This window comes from Lipotes vexillifer, unplaced genomic scaffold, assembly GCF_000442215.2.
Source record: "Lipotes vexillifer unplaced genomic scaffold, Lipotes_vexillifer_v1.1 scaffold862, whole genome shotgun sequence".
Lineage (NCBI taxonomy): Eukaryota > Metazoa > Chordata > Mammalia > Artiodactyla > Lipotidae > Lipotes > Lipotes vexillifer.
Genome location: NW_006786873.1, coordinates 179937 through 191556, shown reverse-complemented (window position 1 = coordinate 191556; position 11620 = coordinate 179937). Strand labels below are relative to the sequence as shown.

At 48.8% G+C, this 11620-nt stretch overlaps 1 protein-coding gene across 1 annotated transcript in view; it reads left to right on the top strand.

The window, feature by feature from the left end:
- Positions 1-11401, top strand: part of LOC103087381 (butyrophilin subfamily 1 member A1-like) — a 17346-nt gene extending 5945 nt beyond the window's left edge. The window contains exons 4-10 of the mRNA XM_007459595.1: positions 78-596; positions 4138-4419; positions 4536-4736; positions 5120-5146; positions 6199-6252; positions 10302-10328; positions 10740-11401. Coding sequence (XP_007459657.1) covers positions 78-596; positions 4138-4419; positions 4536-4736; positions 5120-5146; positions 6199-6252; positions 10302-10328; positions 10740-11401 — 1772 coding nt within the window. The remainder of the gene's footprint in view (positions 1-77; positions 597-4137; positions 4420-4535; positions 4737-5119; positions 5147-6198; positions 6253-10301; positions 10329-10739) is intronic.
- Positions 11402-11620: the final 219 nt, after the last annotated feature.

The window sequence follows — 11620 nt, the reverse complement described above, 5'->3', positions numbered from 1 at the left end:
AAAGAGTGTGAAAACAGCAGTACAGATGGATGAAGGATTCTCTGTGACATCACTTCTGGTCATAAAATTGTGATCAGAATGTTTTGCGGAGATTCAGAATCATCACAGCTCAATCCCTCGGGTCATGATGGCTCATGTTATCCAACACCTGTCCCCAGCCTGCCCCGGCCTTCCCACCAGACTGTGTGTGTTTCCTGCCCTCACTCTGTGTCTCTCTTCCTTTCTCACTCCTATGTCTGTGTCCACAGAGGGGTTCTTCGTGACTGGCCCCTCGGATCCCATTGTGGCAGTGCTGGGCGGAGACGCCGTGCTGCCCTGTCGTGTGTTCCCACCCATGAGTGCAGAAGATATGGAGCTGAGGTGGCTCCACTCCAAGTTTTCAGAAGCCGTGTTCATCTATCAAAACCGAGTCGAGCAGAATGAGGGGCAGATGGCTCGTTACGTAGGGCGGACCTCGCTGGTGAGCGACTTCCTTGCCCAGGGGGAGGCTGCCGTACGCATCCAAAACGTCCAGGTTTCAGACAATGGGCTGTACACCTGCTTCTTCAGAATGGGAGGCTTCTACGAAGAGGCGAGTTTGGAGCTGAAGGTGGCAGGTTGGTGACTTGAGTTATGTTTTTGACCTGGAATACTGGAGTTGGGAGGAACTTCAGGGAGCAGTAAATCAGCCCCTCATTTTATAGATGAACAGGAGGCTCATCCACTCATTCCATTATTCAGTACAAATATATCGAAAGCCTACTCTGTGCCACATCGTATTTTGGGCACCTGGGATACATCAGTGACTCAAACAATGTTCCCTGCTCTGTGGAGTTTATATTCTAGAGGCAAAATCCATAAATACTAGATAAATAGGTTATAGAGGATGTTAGGAAGTGGTAAGTATTTAGGATAAGAGGCCAGGAAAGAAGTGGAAGGGGACCAGGGGTGAGGAAGGCTTCAGTGTTGCATGGGGCCTCAGGTTGGGCTTTTTTGACAATTTGAGCAGAAGCTCAAAGGAAGTAGGAATTTAGCCATGTGGATATCTGTGGGACCAAGGGTTCCCAGCAAAGGAAACCCCCGGCGTGAAACCCTGAGGTAGGAGTGTGGCTGGTGTGTTCTGAGCACGCAAGCCGGCCCTCGTGGTTGATAAGATGAGTGAATGGGAGTGGGGTAAGAGGTGACGATAATGGAACGAAGAGATGTTCCTGGCCAAGGGTGCACAGAGAAGGATTTGGTTAGTGCTCTCTGGGGCAATCAGGAGGAGTTCACAGGTAATACACACTGGAGCAGGCACTTGCGTTCACCACACCAGGCTCCAAAAAGCCCTTGATGCTGATGGACTGGAACATGAGAAGGCAGGGGCCACAGAGAGCATGGTGATCGCAGTTACTAGCAGCGAATCAAAGGGTCCTTGGGGCTGGAGTGTGTGGTCCCTGAGGGGCATAGGTAGTGGAAAGTGGGGGGAAGAGGGGAAGAGTTTGGGGGGAGGCAAATTCCAGACCATAGCAGAGTTTGCATGCTGTGCTATGGGGTGTTGATGGATTGCTGAGGAAATTTTAAACAGATGAGTGCCTGGAACGTTCCCTTTGTCAGCTGTGAGGAGGATGGATGAAAGGTGAGCCAGGCTGGAGGCATGGATGCAGTGATGAGGTCAAGAGGATGACCTCACATAGAGGCAATGGGATCACATAGAGGGATGGGGGGATCAGACATCAGTGAGGTTTAGAAAGCCGACCCAACTGAGTGAGTGGATTTGGGGGCACAGTTTGGAGGGGAAGAGGGGCCTGCAGAAGATCCCAGGGCTTTGCCTTGGCTGTTTGTTTAGTGGTAGGAATATGGAAACTTTTGTGTGTCGACTGGAGAAACACACACAACCTAAGAGCTGTGAGCTGAGTTTTATTCAGGGTCTTACTGAGGGCTATATAATGTGGGAAACAGTCTCTCAGTAGCTCTGAGAAACTGCTCCAAAGAGGTAGGAGGAGAAGCCAGTTTATACAGGATTTTGGCTGTGAAATGTGTGCAGACAAGCATACATCTCGGTGAAAGTTTACTGCTATTCACGAGGATCAGACACCTCAGTTAATGATTTTAGCGCTTTTCTATGTATGGGAAGATGCAAGAACCTGGGTTCATTAAATTTTTTCCCCCTGAGATATCTCTAACTAACTAAGGGGCCTGTTTTTCCAAAGTACAGAGTGCCTTATCCTATTTTTTTGTCCTGAATTCCTTTAGGGGTGTACTGTCAATGAGTGGCTACAGTGCTAACGACTTGATCCTTGTAGAATTGCGTGGTGGGCAACATTCTTTGTTTTACATGTGTTATCTGTTGCCATGATAATGCTGTGTAACAAACAGCCACAAAAATCACAGTGGCATATAACAATAACCATTTATTTAATTCAGGCATGAAGGGAGTACAGCGAATCTGGACTGTATTTGACTAATCTTACCTGGGATTATTTATACATCTTTGGTGGTGTTGGGGAAATACAATTAAAAACAAAATCTCCCAAACCAGAAATTGTCTTCACAAAGTTAGTAGAGAAAGAATACAGTTTTATTACTGAATGGGCATTAAACCAGAGTGTGATACACATCACAGGCAATCTACTAAGAGATCGCAAAGACAGAGAGAAAGCTCCCCCTTTTATAAAGTCAAGCAGATACAACCCATTATGTACATGTTTTCAAGGTAAACAGTAACTAATCCTCAGGTCAGAGGACTTGATAGCACCATCTGTCACATAGTTCACCCTAAATTTTCCTGGTAATTGAGGTGACTATCTATGTTAGCTAATTGGCTTTATCCGGAGGAAAAACAAATTCTTATACCTTTATGACAGAAGGTGGTTTTACAGCTTGGAGTTCAGTGTCCACTGAAGTCTGGCTCCTACCCTTCCACAGGGAAGGCTAAGTCGGGTGCTGTCTCCCTTAACATTTATATTTCAAAGAGATGGCTCCCAGGTCCTAGAGAAAAGCATTCGTGGTTCCCAAAGCTGGCAAGAGGCCTATCTAGTTTTCAAAAAGGATTTATATACATTTCAAAGTGGAGGGGGGGACTTCCCTGGCGGTCCAGAGGTTAGGACTCCGCCCTTCAAATGGAGGGGCTGCGGGTTCGATCCTGGGTCGGTGAGCTAGGATCCCACATGCCGCGTGGCGTGTAGCCAAAAAATTAAAAATCGAAAAAAAAAAAAAAGGAAGTGTGGAGAAAATACCTACAATTACAGGTTTTCTAAAGCAAGTATTCTAAGAAAAAGAATGGGAGGGGAATCTCTTCCTTTATTTTCAACGCGGAGAATGACACCTCTTAATTTTAATTCTTATTTGTCCTTATAGTCGGCTGAGGAGGCCACCATAAGGACCTTTGCTGGGATTTTTCAACTGGGTATTGGTTGATCTAGGAAAGCTTCAGCTGGAAAGGCTGCACCAGACCAAAAATGGCCTCCCTGTGGCAGAGGGTAGCCCAATGGCACGAGGATGTTACAGCCGCTGCTTGAGTCACATGGCCTAATCTCTCACTGGTTAGTTGAGTCACCTGACCCGGCCCAGAGGCAGAGTGTGAAGGCATCAAAAAGTGTGTGGCCGAGGGCCAGCTGGATATAAAGAGGGAGTGAAGATTTGGGAATCTTTTTACAATCAATGTATCACAGATTGGGCAAAATCACGTATTCAGTCCTGGAATTTTAAGTTTGAAGTGTATGTGAGGAATCCTGGTGGAAAGAACCCATTGGATGTGGATGTATGGAAGGGGAGTTCAGGGGATAGGGTTGTCATCTGATCTAATTTTGGTGGTGATTTTCAAAGGGAGGCAGTGGGTGTGGAAGCCGATGCCCCGGGAGAGTGTGTGAGGTGAGGAGAGTCGAGGATAAGGATGGGACCTGGAACCACATTCCTCCTGTTTCCACTGGGCGTCAGCCCTTGCACCTGCATGACTGGGGAGAAGAGCCCAGCCCTCTGAGCCCCCAGAGGCCCCCACACCCCTTCCTTGTGTTCCCCATGGCAGGGCGGCTGCCTTTCTCCCTGCAGGGAACAGCCTCCCCCAGAGCCCCAGAATGCAAGGCGAAGGGCTCCCACTGGAGTTGTGCACCCGTAGGCACTGCTGGGGTCCCCAGGACCCAGGGGGGCCGCCTGGGCTCTACATCTTGCCTCCCACAGGTGTGGGCTCTGCCCCTCAGGTGTGCATCACAGGGCCCGAGGAAGATGGGGTCCGTGTGGTGTGCACGGCCTCAGGGTGGTTCCCGAAGCCCCAGGTGCAGTGGAGAGGCCTCAGCGGAGAGAAGTTCCTGGCATTCTCCGAGGCCCACAGCCAGGACGCTGAAGGGCTGTTCAGCGTGGAAGTGGCTCTGGTGGTGAGAGACAGCTCTGCAGGGAACGTGACCTGCTCCGTCCTCAACACTGTCCTGGGCCAGGAGAAGGCCGTGGCCATTTTCATCCCAGGTCAGCGCTGCTCCCTGCTTCCCGCAGGGCTGGGGGAGCAGGCCGGGCGTTCCTGAGTGTGCTGGGCTTGGGTGTCTTGGGTGGTGGCCCTGACGGGGCCTGTGGCCGGGCCGCAGAGCCCTTCTTCCCCCAGGCCTCTCCCTGGAAGCTGGCTTTCTCAGTGAGCCTGACTGTGCTGATGGCCCTGCTCCTTGGGGCTGGATATTACACCATGAGAGAACATTTCAGGAAGTTGCGGGTGATGCGAGAAAAGGAGAGTCTGCGCCTGGTGAAGGAGCAGGACCGGTGGGCAAAGGAGGAGGTGCTGAAGGACACAGGTAAGGCAGGACAATGGCCAGGGCTGGAGAGCATGGCAGCCACGCTGAGATGGATGACCGACCACAGGGCCTGCCTGAGTGCAGGGCTCCAGGGAAATCCGGGCCCAGGGCAGGTGGCTGGGGAGACCCAGGGTGGATGGCTGGAGCCAGGGAGGCCCCGATGGGTCTGGGGTTGGAACCTCCTCCAGGTTACACACAGAGAGGTGGTATTTTGTGGACTATTTTTCTTAGGGATGGGAGCTCATGCTTCTCGTGCGCTCTCTTTCAGATGAACTCCGGACAGAACTCGGTAAATTCTGCTTTTCCCCCTGAGCTCTCTGCATCCCCGTCAGAGGAGACGTTCTGCTTCTTAGTTCACCTGCTTCCTGTGTGTTGCCTTTCAGGCTGGAGGAAATCCGCTTACCTGGCTGGTGAGTGACTCTCCTGATGTCCTTGGGTTTCCTGTCCTTCTGTGACAAGGCGTCCCACTCTTTGCTTCTGTCCAGACACAGCCATGTGGACCCCCTCCCTGGGGCGGAAGTGGAGGCTGCTGGGAGGCAGAACCCAGCTGCAAGGGCTCTCCCAGATCTGGGCCGCTGATTCCCACCCAGTGCTTGGGAGCCTGGGTGTGACGGTGACCCCAGGGTCCATCATGCACCCTGGGTCTTATTCCAGCCTTGACTGACCCACCATACTGATGGTTTTCTAGCCTTGAATGCCCCTGGTTTTCAGACAGTACCTGGAAGCAAAAGTCATGTGCTCTGAGACTGCATTAAAGGAGCTATCCAGATCAGCGGGGTGATCCAGTTTAGGAGTGTGACCTCCTGTCTCCACCCCAAAACAGCGTCCAAAGAGGGTCTGTTCCCTCTAGTTTCTTTGGGTGATGATCAAACAGTTATGGGGGCATAGCTGGGCTGACCATGCGTGGGAATGTGATGGGAAGGGCTGTCAATGCCCCAGAATAGTGATGTTTATCTCTAGAAATATTTCATCTGAGAAACATTAGCCAATTTTACCCTAGAACTCAGCTCACATTCCTGTCCTTAAATAGTTCCCATTTCAAGTTATTTCCCAAACATATCTTTGCCAGAAAAAAACTGAATATGATGATGCTTTCTTAAAATTATAGAATAATTTATATTGTATTCCCCAAAATGTTTTCACACATAGTAGAAAACATTTTGATCCTTAGCGGCAAAAATCAATGTAAGTAGAATAAGAATTTTTGAGGTTTCTGAGGCACAGAACAGCTAAGTGACTTGCCAGACATCACACAGGAGCAGCGGGACAGTGGTGTAAGTCAGCCTGTAATGCAGGGCTCCTGACCTGTGGTCCAGGGAAATTCCCACAACACCTGCTGTCTGCACATAGCAGGGGGTCACCTCCCCTCCAGCCTCTCCACGACCGTAGTTAGTCTCACCTGCAGAGCAGAGGGGAGGCACGGGCCAGTGGATTCACAGCGAGCAGGCTTGTTCTGGCTGAGGTCTCACCAGGGTGTGTTCCCTTTCAGCCTGGAGGAAGGCCCAGCTGTATGCAGGTAAGTGGTTCTGAGCTCCTGTAGCCTCCCCTCCCCAACCTGGACTCTGCCCTCTTCTCCATCAGGGGACACATGAGGGTGCGGTTGGTGTCCCTGGTCTCCTTGTCACTTTTGTAACCTCCATCCAGAGACCTCAGGGACTCCTCCTTGGAACACAGATCTGCCTTCATTCTGGCCTGTCCTCTGCTGCAGGGCACTTTCAGGGTTAGCAGCGCCCTCCCCAAACACCTGGCCCAACTGGAACTGCTCACTGGTGCAGTGACCATGGAGAGGTCAGTTGTGAGGAGGGACAGCAGCAGGGAACGACTGTGTGGATCACGAATCGCTCACCTCTGGAAGATTTCAGAGATCATGCTTGCCTGCTTAGGACTCAGGTCTTCCCAAGGGGGCCCTTGGTTCTTGATCCCTCTCGCTCCAAAAATTCCTACCCCTTTTGGCTGTAGTTTTGGTTTTCCTGCTTCTTCCTGGTCCTCTGGGATACTGGTCTTCTCTCTGCTTCCTCTGACTCCCTGTCCAGGCTCAGTTTCTTCCTCCAAGCCTCCTTGGTTGCTGAGGAATTAGTTGCTCTGTGGCAGGTGTTCTGGATCTGGCGTCCAGAACTTCTGGGATGTTGATGGACTCCTGGGGTGAGGGTCTGTGAAAGATCTGAAATTATATGAAAAATCCTGTGTATATGTTTGTGTAATAGGAACAAAAATGTAACAACCATTATGTCTCCTTTTCGGAGAACTCTGTGTTCACTGACAGGCTCATTCCTGGTTAGGTTTATTAGGGACAATGTGTGAAGAAACATAGAGGAGTCACGGTTCTTTCCCAGAGAAAGGGTGTGGAGCAAATCAAGGAAGACAAGAGCAGAAGGAGGAAGAGAGGAAGAGATGAGGAGGAAGTGGTGTGTCTGAGATTTGTCTTATAGTTTAGGGTTGCTTGTAGTGGTGGAAGAGAGACCACAGGGCGCAACCATGGTGGTTTGAGCTGGGGAGCACACAGAGCGTGTGCAAGTTATTTGGGTGCATGAAGTGTAATCAACTCCTTGATACCACTTTGAGAAATTTCAGTCAAGACACATTTATTTTTAAGCCATTTTGAGGTAACCCTCTAACTGAGTTTGCCTCTGGTAATGAGACCATCTCAATCTTCCCGTAGTGGTCAGGGCAGGAGTGTGGTATGGGGCATCCTAGTGCAATGTAAGGTTGTCCCAAGGACCCTTTAGCTTTGGGGTGAGTTAAAGATCTATACCCTCCAAGCCTGTGTAACATGCCCTTTCCCTGCTTGGAATGTTTTTGTTTACAGTCAGGAGTATAGATCATGAGAGACAGAGAGGGGTAAACCAAGGGGTGAAGAAAGCATGAGGACTGAGGATCTCGTCTTAGGGATTCTTACCGAATCTCCCTGGGATTTATATGTTAAACACGAGGATCAGATAGTCCTCTTTTACCACCTCCCCCTTACCTGCTAGATTAAAGAGCGTGTGTGTTAATGTATATCTTGTATACCCTTCTATTTTGTAAGGACAAATCCCATTACACTAGAATCAACATTTTCATACTGACAGGTTCATAGTGTGAGGTGGACAAATGTTTGATCTCTTTTTATTCATAAAACTGGAAAAACGATTTGTAATTTAATGATTTGCTGTGGAAATTAAGTGAAGAACAGCATCACACTCGATACATTGTGGAGTCTCACGATTAAATGCCAACTCTCTCCTCCTCCTCCCCCTTCTTCTTGCTAATCTCTATCACTTGTGATACAGAAATTTATAGCTGGGTGTCAACTCGTGTCTTGGTGAAGAGCAAGTAAATTAAAGTTCATTTTTTTCCTCAAAGGGTCACGTGGGTCAGGCCAGTTTTTGTGATCTTATTTCCATTAACCAAATCAACAGAGACAAAAATGCCAGTTTCTGCATGAACCTGTATTACGTGGGGATGGTGGTCACAAATGTGCACCCCAAATGTGCACGGAAATGTCGTTTACTTACTTCTACAAATGTTCTGATCTTGTTCCCGAGTCTTCACCCTGTTGGAGGCAACAGCTCTCCCAGTGCAGACAGTTCAGAGTCCCATGACTCATATAGGCTCTGCTTTGGTTGGCGGCGAGCTTCCTTTCTTCTTCCCAAAAGGGAGTATGGAGGTTGGAAGAGATTATGTGGCCCTGGGTCAGTGGAGAAAGGGGTCCTTCTGCTCTCCCTTAGTCATATCAGGCCATCACCCTGGAGGGACTAGCCTGACCTGGTCCTTAAGATCCTTGGTCTGGGGTCAGCTGAGGAGCAGCAGGTCCTGTCCAGCTATTTAGGCACTGTTGTTTCCAGCCTACCCTTGACCCCATCCCAAGGTTCTTAATACATCCATAAAGTTCCCTTTACCACAACATATTTACACATTTTGGGGTTTAGAACATGGACATCTTTGGGGGCCTCTCACTGAGGTTCTCCTGGAAACTTACAACCTCTCTGGGCAACTATAGGGGGAAGCAGATGACTAGATCCAGTATTTTGGGTTCTCCCTCACATATAGGGATGTTTTTGCTTCACTAACCCTGTGAAAAGGGGGAAGAGAGTTCATTAGTGTCTTTCCTCTTACTGAATGTGTGTCTTTCTCACTTTGAACATCTGTCTCCCTTCCTTGAAACCTTTCCGTTGCCTCCTAACTGGGCAAGATTTCTCTGATGCTGTATCCCGAATTCTCTCCACTAATGGTTTATAGTCATCCTTTGAGTTCAGTTAAGCCAAGTTGTATTCTCTCTACTGCTGGCTTAGCGGTAACCTGCACGTTCAGCTCAATTAATTCTTTTTTTTTAAAATTATGCCATATTTTACTTCATAAAAATAATATACTTCCCTCATCAAAACACCATAATACAACAACAAAATACAAACAAACAAAAATGGCAAAAAGGAAGAATACTTGCCCTGGATGTGATATATACAAAGGCTTAAAATGCTAAATAGAGAAAGATCTAGTGTAAGTCAGTATAAAATTACCCCCCCCCACTGGAACTGGCACAAACATGCAATTCATAAAAGAAGAAATTCCAAATCAGTAAACACACGAACAAACATATATCTTCAGTACCTATCAAAAGATGGGATGAAAAGGTAGTTTTATAACTGATGAAATAATTAAGTACAACATTCTAGAGGGAAACTTGACATTCCATGTCATAAGCTCTGTTTTTTATTTTTTATTTTTATTGGGGTATAGTTGTTTTACAATATTGTGTTGGTTTCTACTGTAGCTCAATTAACTCTTTTTTTTAAAGTAATTAATTTATTTTTGGTTGTGTTGGTTCTTGGTCTCTGTGTGCAGGCTTTAGTTGCAGCGAGCAGGTGCTACTCTTCCTTTCGGTGTGCGGGCTTCTCATTGCAGTGCCTTCTCTTGTTGCGGAGCACAGGCTCTAGGTGCGTGGGCTTTGTTAGTTGTGGAACGTGGTCTCAGTAGTTGTGGCTCGCGGGCTCAGTAGTTGTAACTCACGGGTTCTAGAGCGCAGGCTCAGTAGTTGTGGTGCACAGGCTTAGTTGCTCCGCGGCGTGTGGGATCCTCCTGGACCAGGGCTCGAACCTGTGTCCCCTACATTGGCAGGCGGGTTCTTAACCACTGTGCCACCAGGGAAGCCCCTCAATTAATTCTTTATAATTACATGAAAGCCTTGGAAATTTTGATATCCCCAATTCTTTCTCCAGAAAACCTAGTTTTCAGGATGGATGAGTGGCTAGGGACTTCAGGAAGCTTCATTTTATAGTGAAATCTGGGCAGTGACCTTTATGTTCAAATTGATATTAAGCCTCTCAATCCCTCAGTATTAAGGTCTATGGCTTAGCCTTCAAGGGAGGCTGAAGCATGATGGTTGTGTGTGTGTGTGTGTGTGTGTGTGTGTGTGTGTGAGAGAGAGAGAGAGAGAGAGAGAGAGAAGAAATACATGCATCAGTTGAAAGTTTCCAAAACATTTTCCTTTATAAGTCTCACATCAGTATGCTTCAGAAGACTAAGCACTGACCCTGATATGTACAGTCTCTGCAAACCCCTGATATGAAACGTGTGGTTCTCTTGTAGATTGGCGGAAGGAGAAGTTCCAGGCCTGTGAGTGACTTCGTGTTCTTTCTGGATGTTCCTACTTCTGCCCCCATGGCCTCTCCTTCAGTTCTTAGTGGTGATGTAGATGCTGGCACCATCAGTGGTGGTGGGGCGTTGTGGTGCTGATAGTCACATAGGTGGGGCTGGTGGGTGTGACTGATACTGGATGCTAAATAGATATTTTTCAGTCTTTGAAGTCCAGCCTGGTCCTCAGGGCCCTGTGACATATGTAACTCTGAAATTAGTCTTGTGGATCCTTTTCCTGCTTGGAAGGCTGTGAACTTGAGTCACTAGTTTCTAATCTAGGGGGGCTTAGCCTTCTCCCCATGCAGCTGAGAGTCCAGCTTCGGGGGTGGTTGTGTGCTCTTATTATGGGGCAGGGGAGGGCCTTGCAATGATAGGCAACTTTCTCTGCAGGGCCTGTCACTCTGGATCCAGGATCTGCCCATTCAAACGTTGTTGTCTCTCATGAAAACACGACTGTGGCCTGGAAGGACACCAAAATGAGCTCAGAAGACACCGGCAGCATATTGGGCTTTGAGAGCATCACATCAGGGTGCTGTTACTGGGAGGTGGAGATCAGGGATGGAGACCGAAGCGAGTGGGTTCTGGGGGTCTGTAGGGAAGGTGTGGACAGGAACAGCTGGTATGTAGAATCCCCAGAGAAGGGGTTCTGGGTTATAGGGCAGTATGATACTGGATATCGTGCCTGTACTGTACCTCTGACTCAGCTATCCCTCAGACAGGTTCCCCACAGGGTAGGGGTGTTCCTGGACCACGAGGAAGGGGATGTCTCCTTCTACAACATGACTGATGGCTCCCACATTTTCTTCTTCCCTCGGGCTTCCTTCTCTGGGACCATCTTTCCATACTTCAGGATCAGGTCAGGAGCTGTGTCCCTGACCATCTGTTCCAAGGAGGGATGGTCTGAGGGGCACCCTGTGCCGCATAACAGTTCTTTTCTGGAGGAGCCTGTGAGCCTCCCAGGGGAGGGGTTCAGCTCAGGCTCTGGTGCTAATTCTCCCCCAGTGGCTGAGTCTCCATTACTCCCCTGCATACCGGAGGCTGTGTCCCCATAGGGCCCGTCACTGTCCTGGACCCCTCGCTGTGGGTCTTCATGGAGCTGCAGACCCCATGTTACAGAGGCCTCTGCGGTGAGTCCTGGATGTCTGGGAGTCTTGCCCTGTTGCTGTGGAGGCAGACTCCTGGGTGTATGGTTATGAGAATCATCAGTTCTTGCCTTGTGCTCAGGGAGCAGATTATAAAAGCTGACAACGCATTTCGGGCTAGCCTGAATT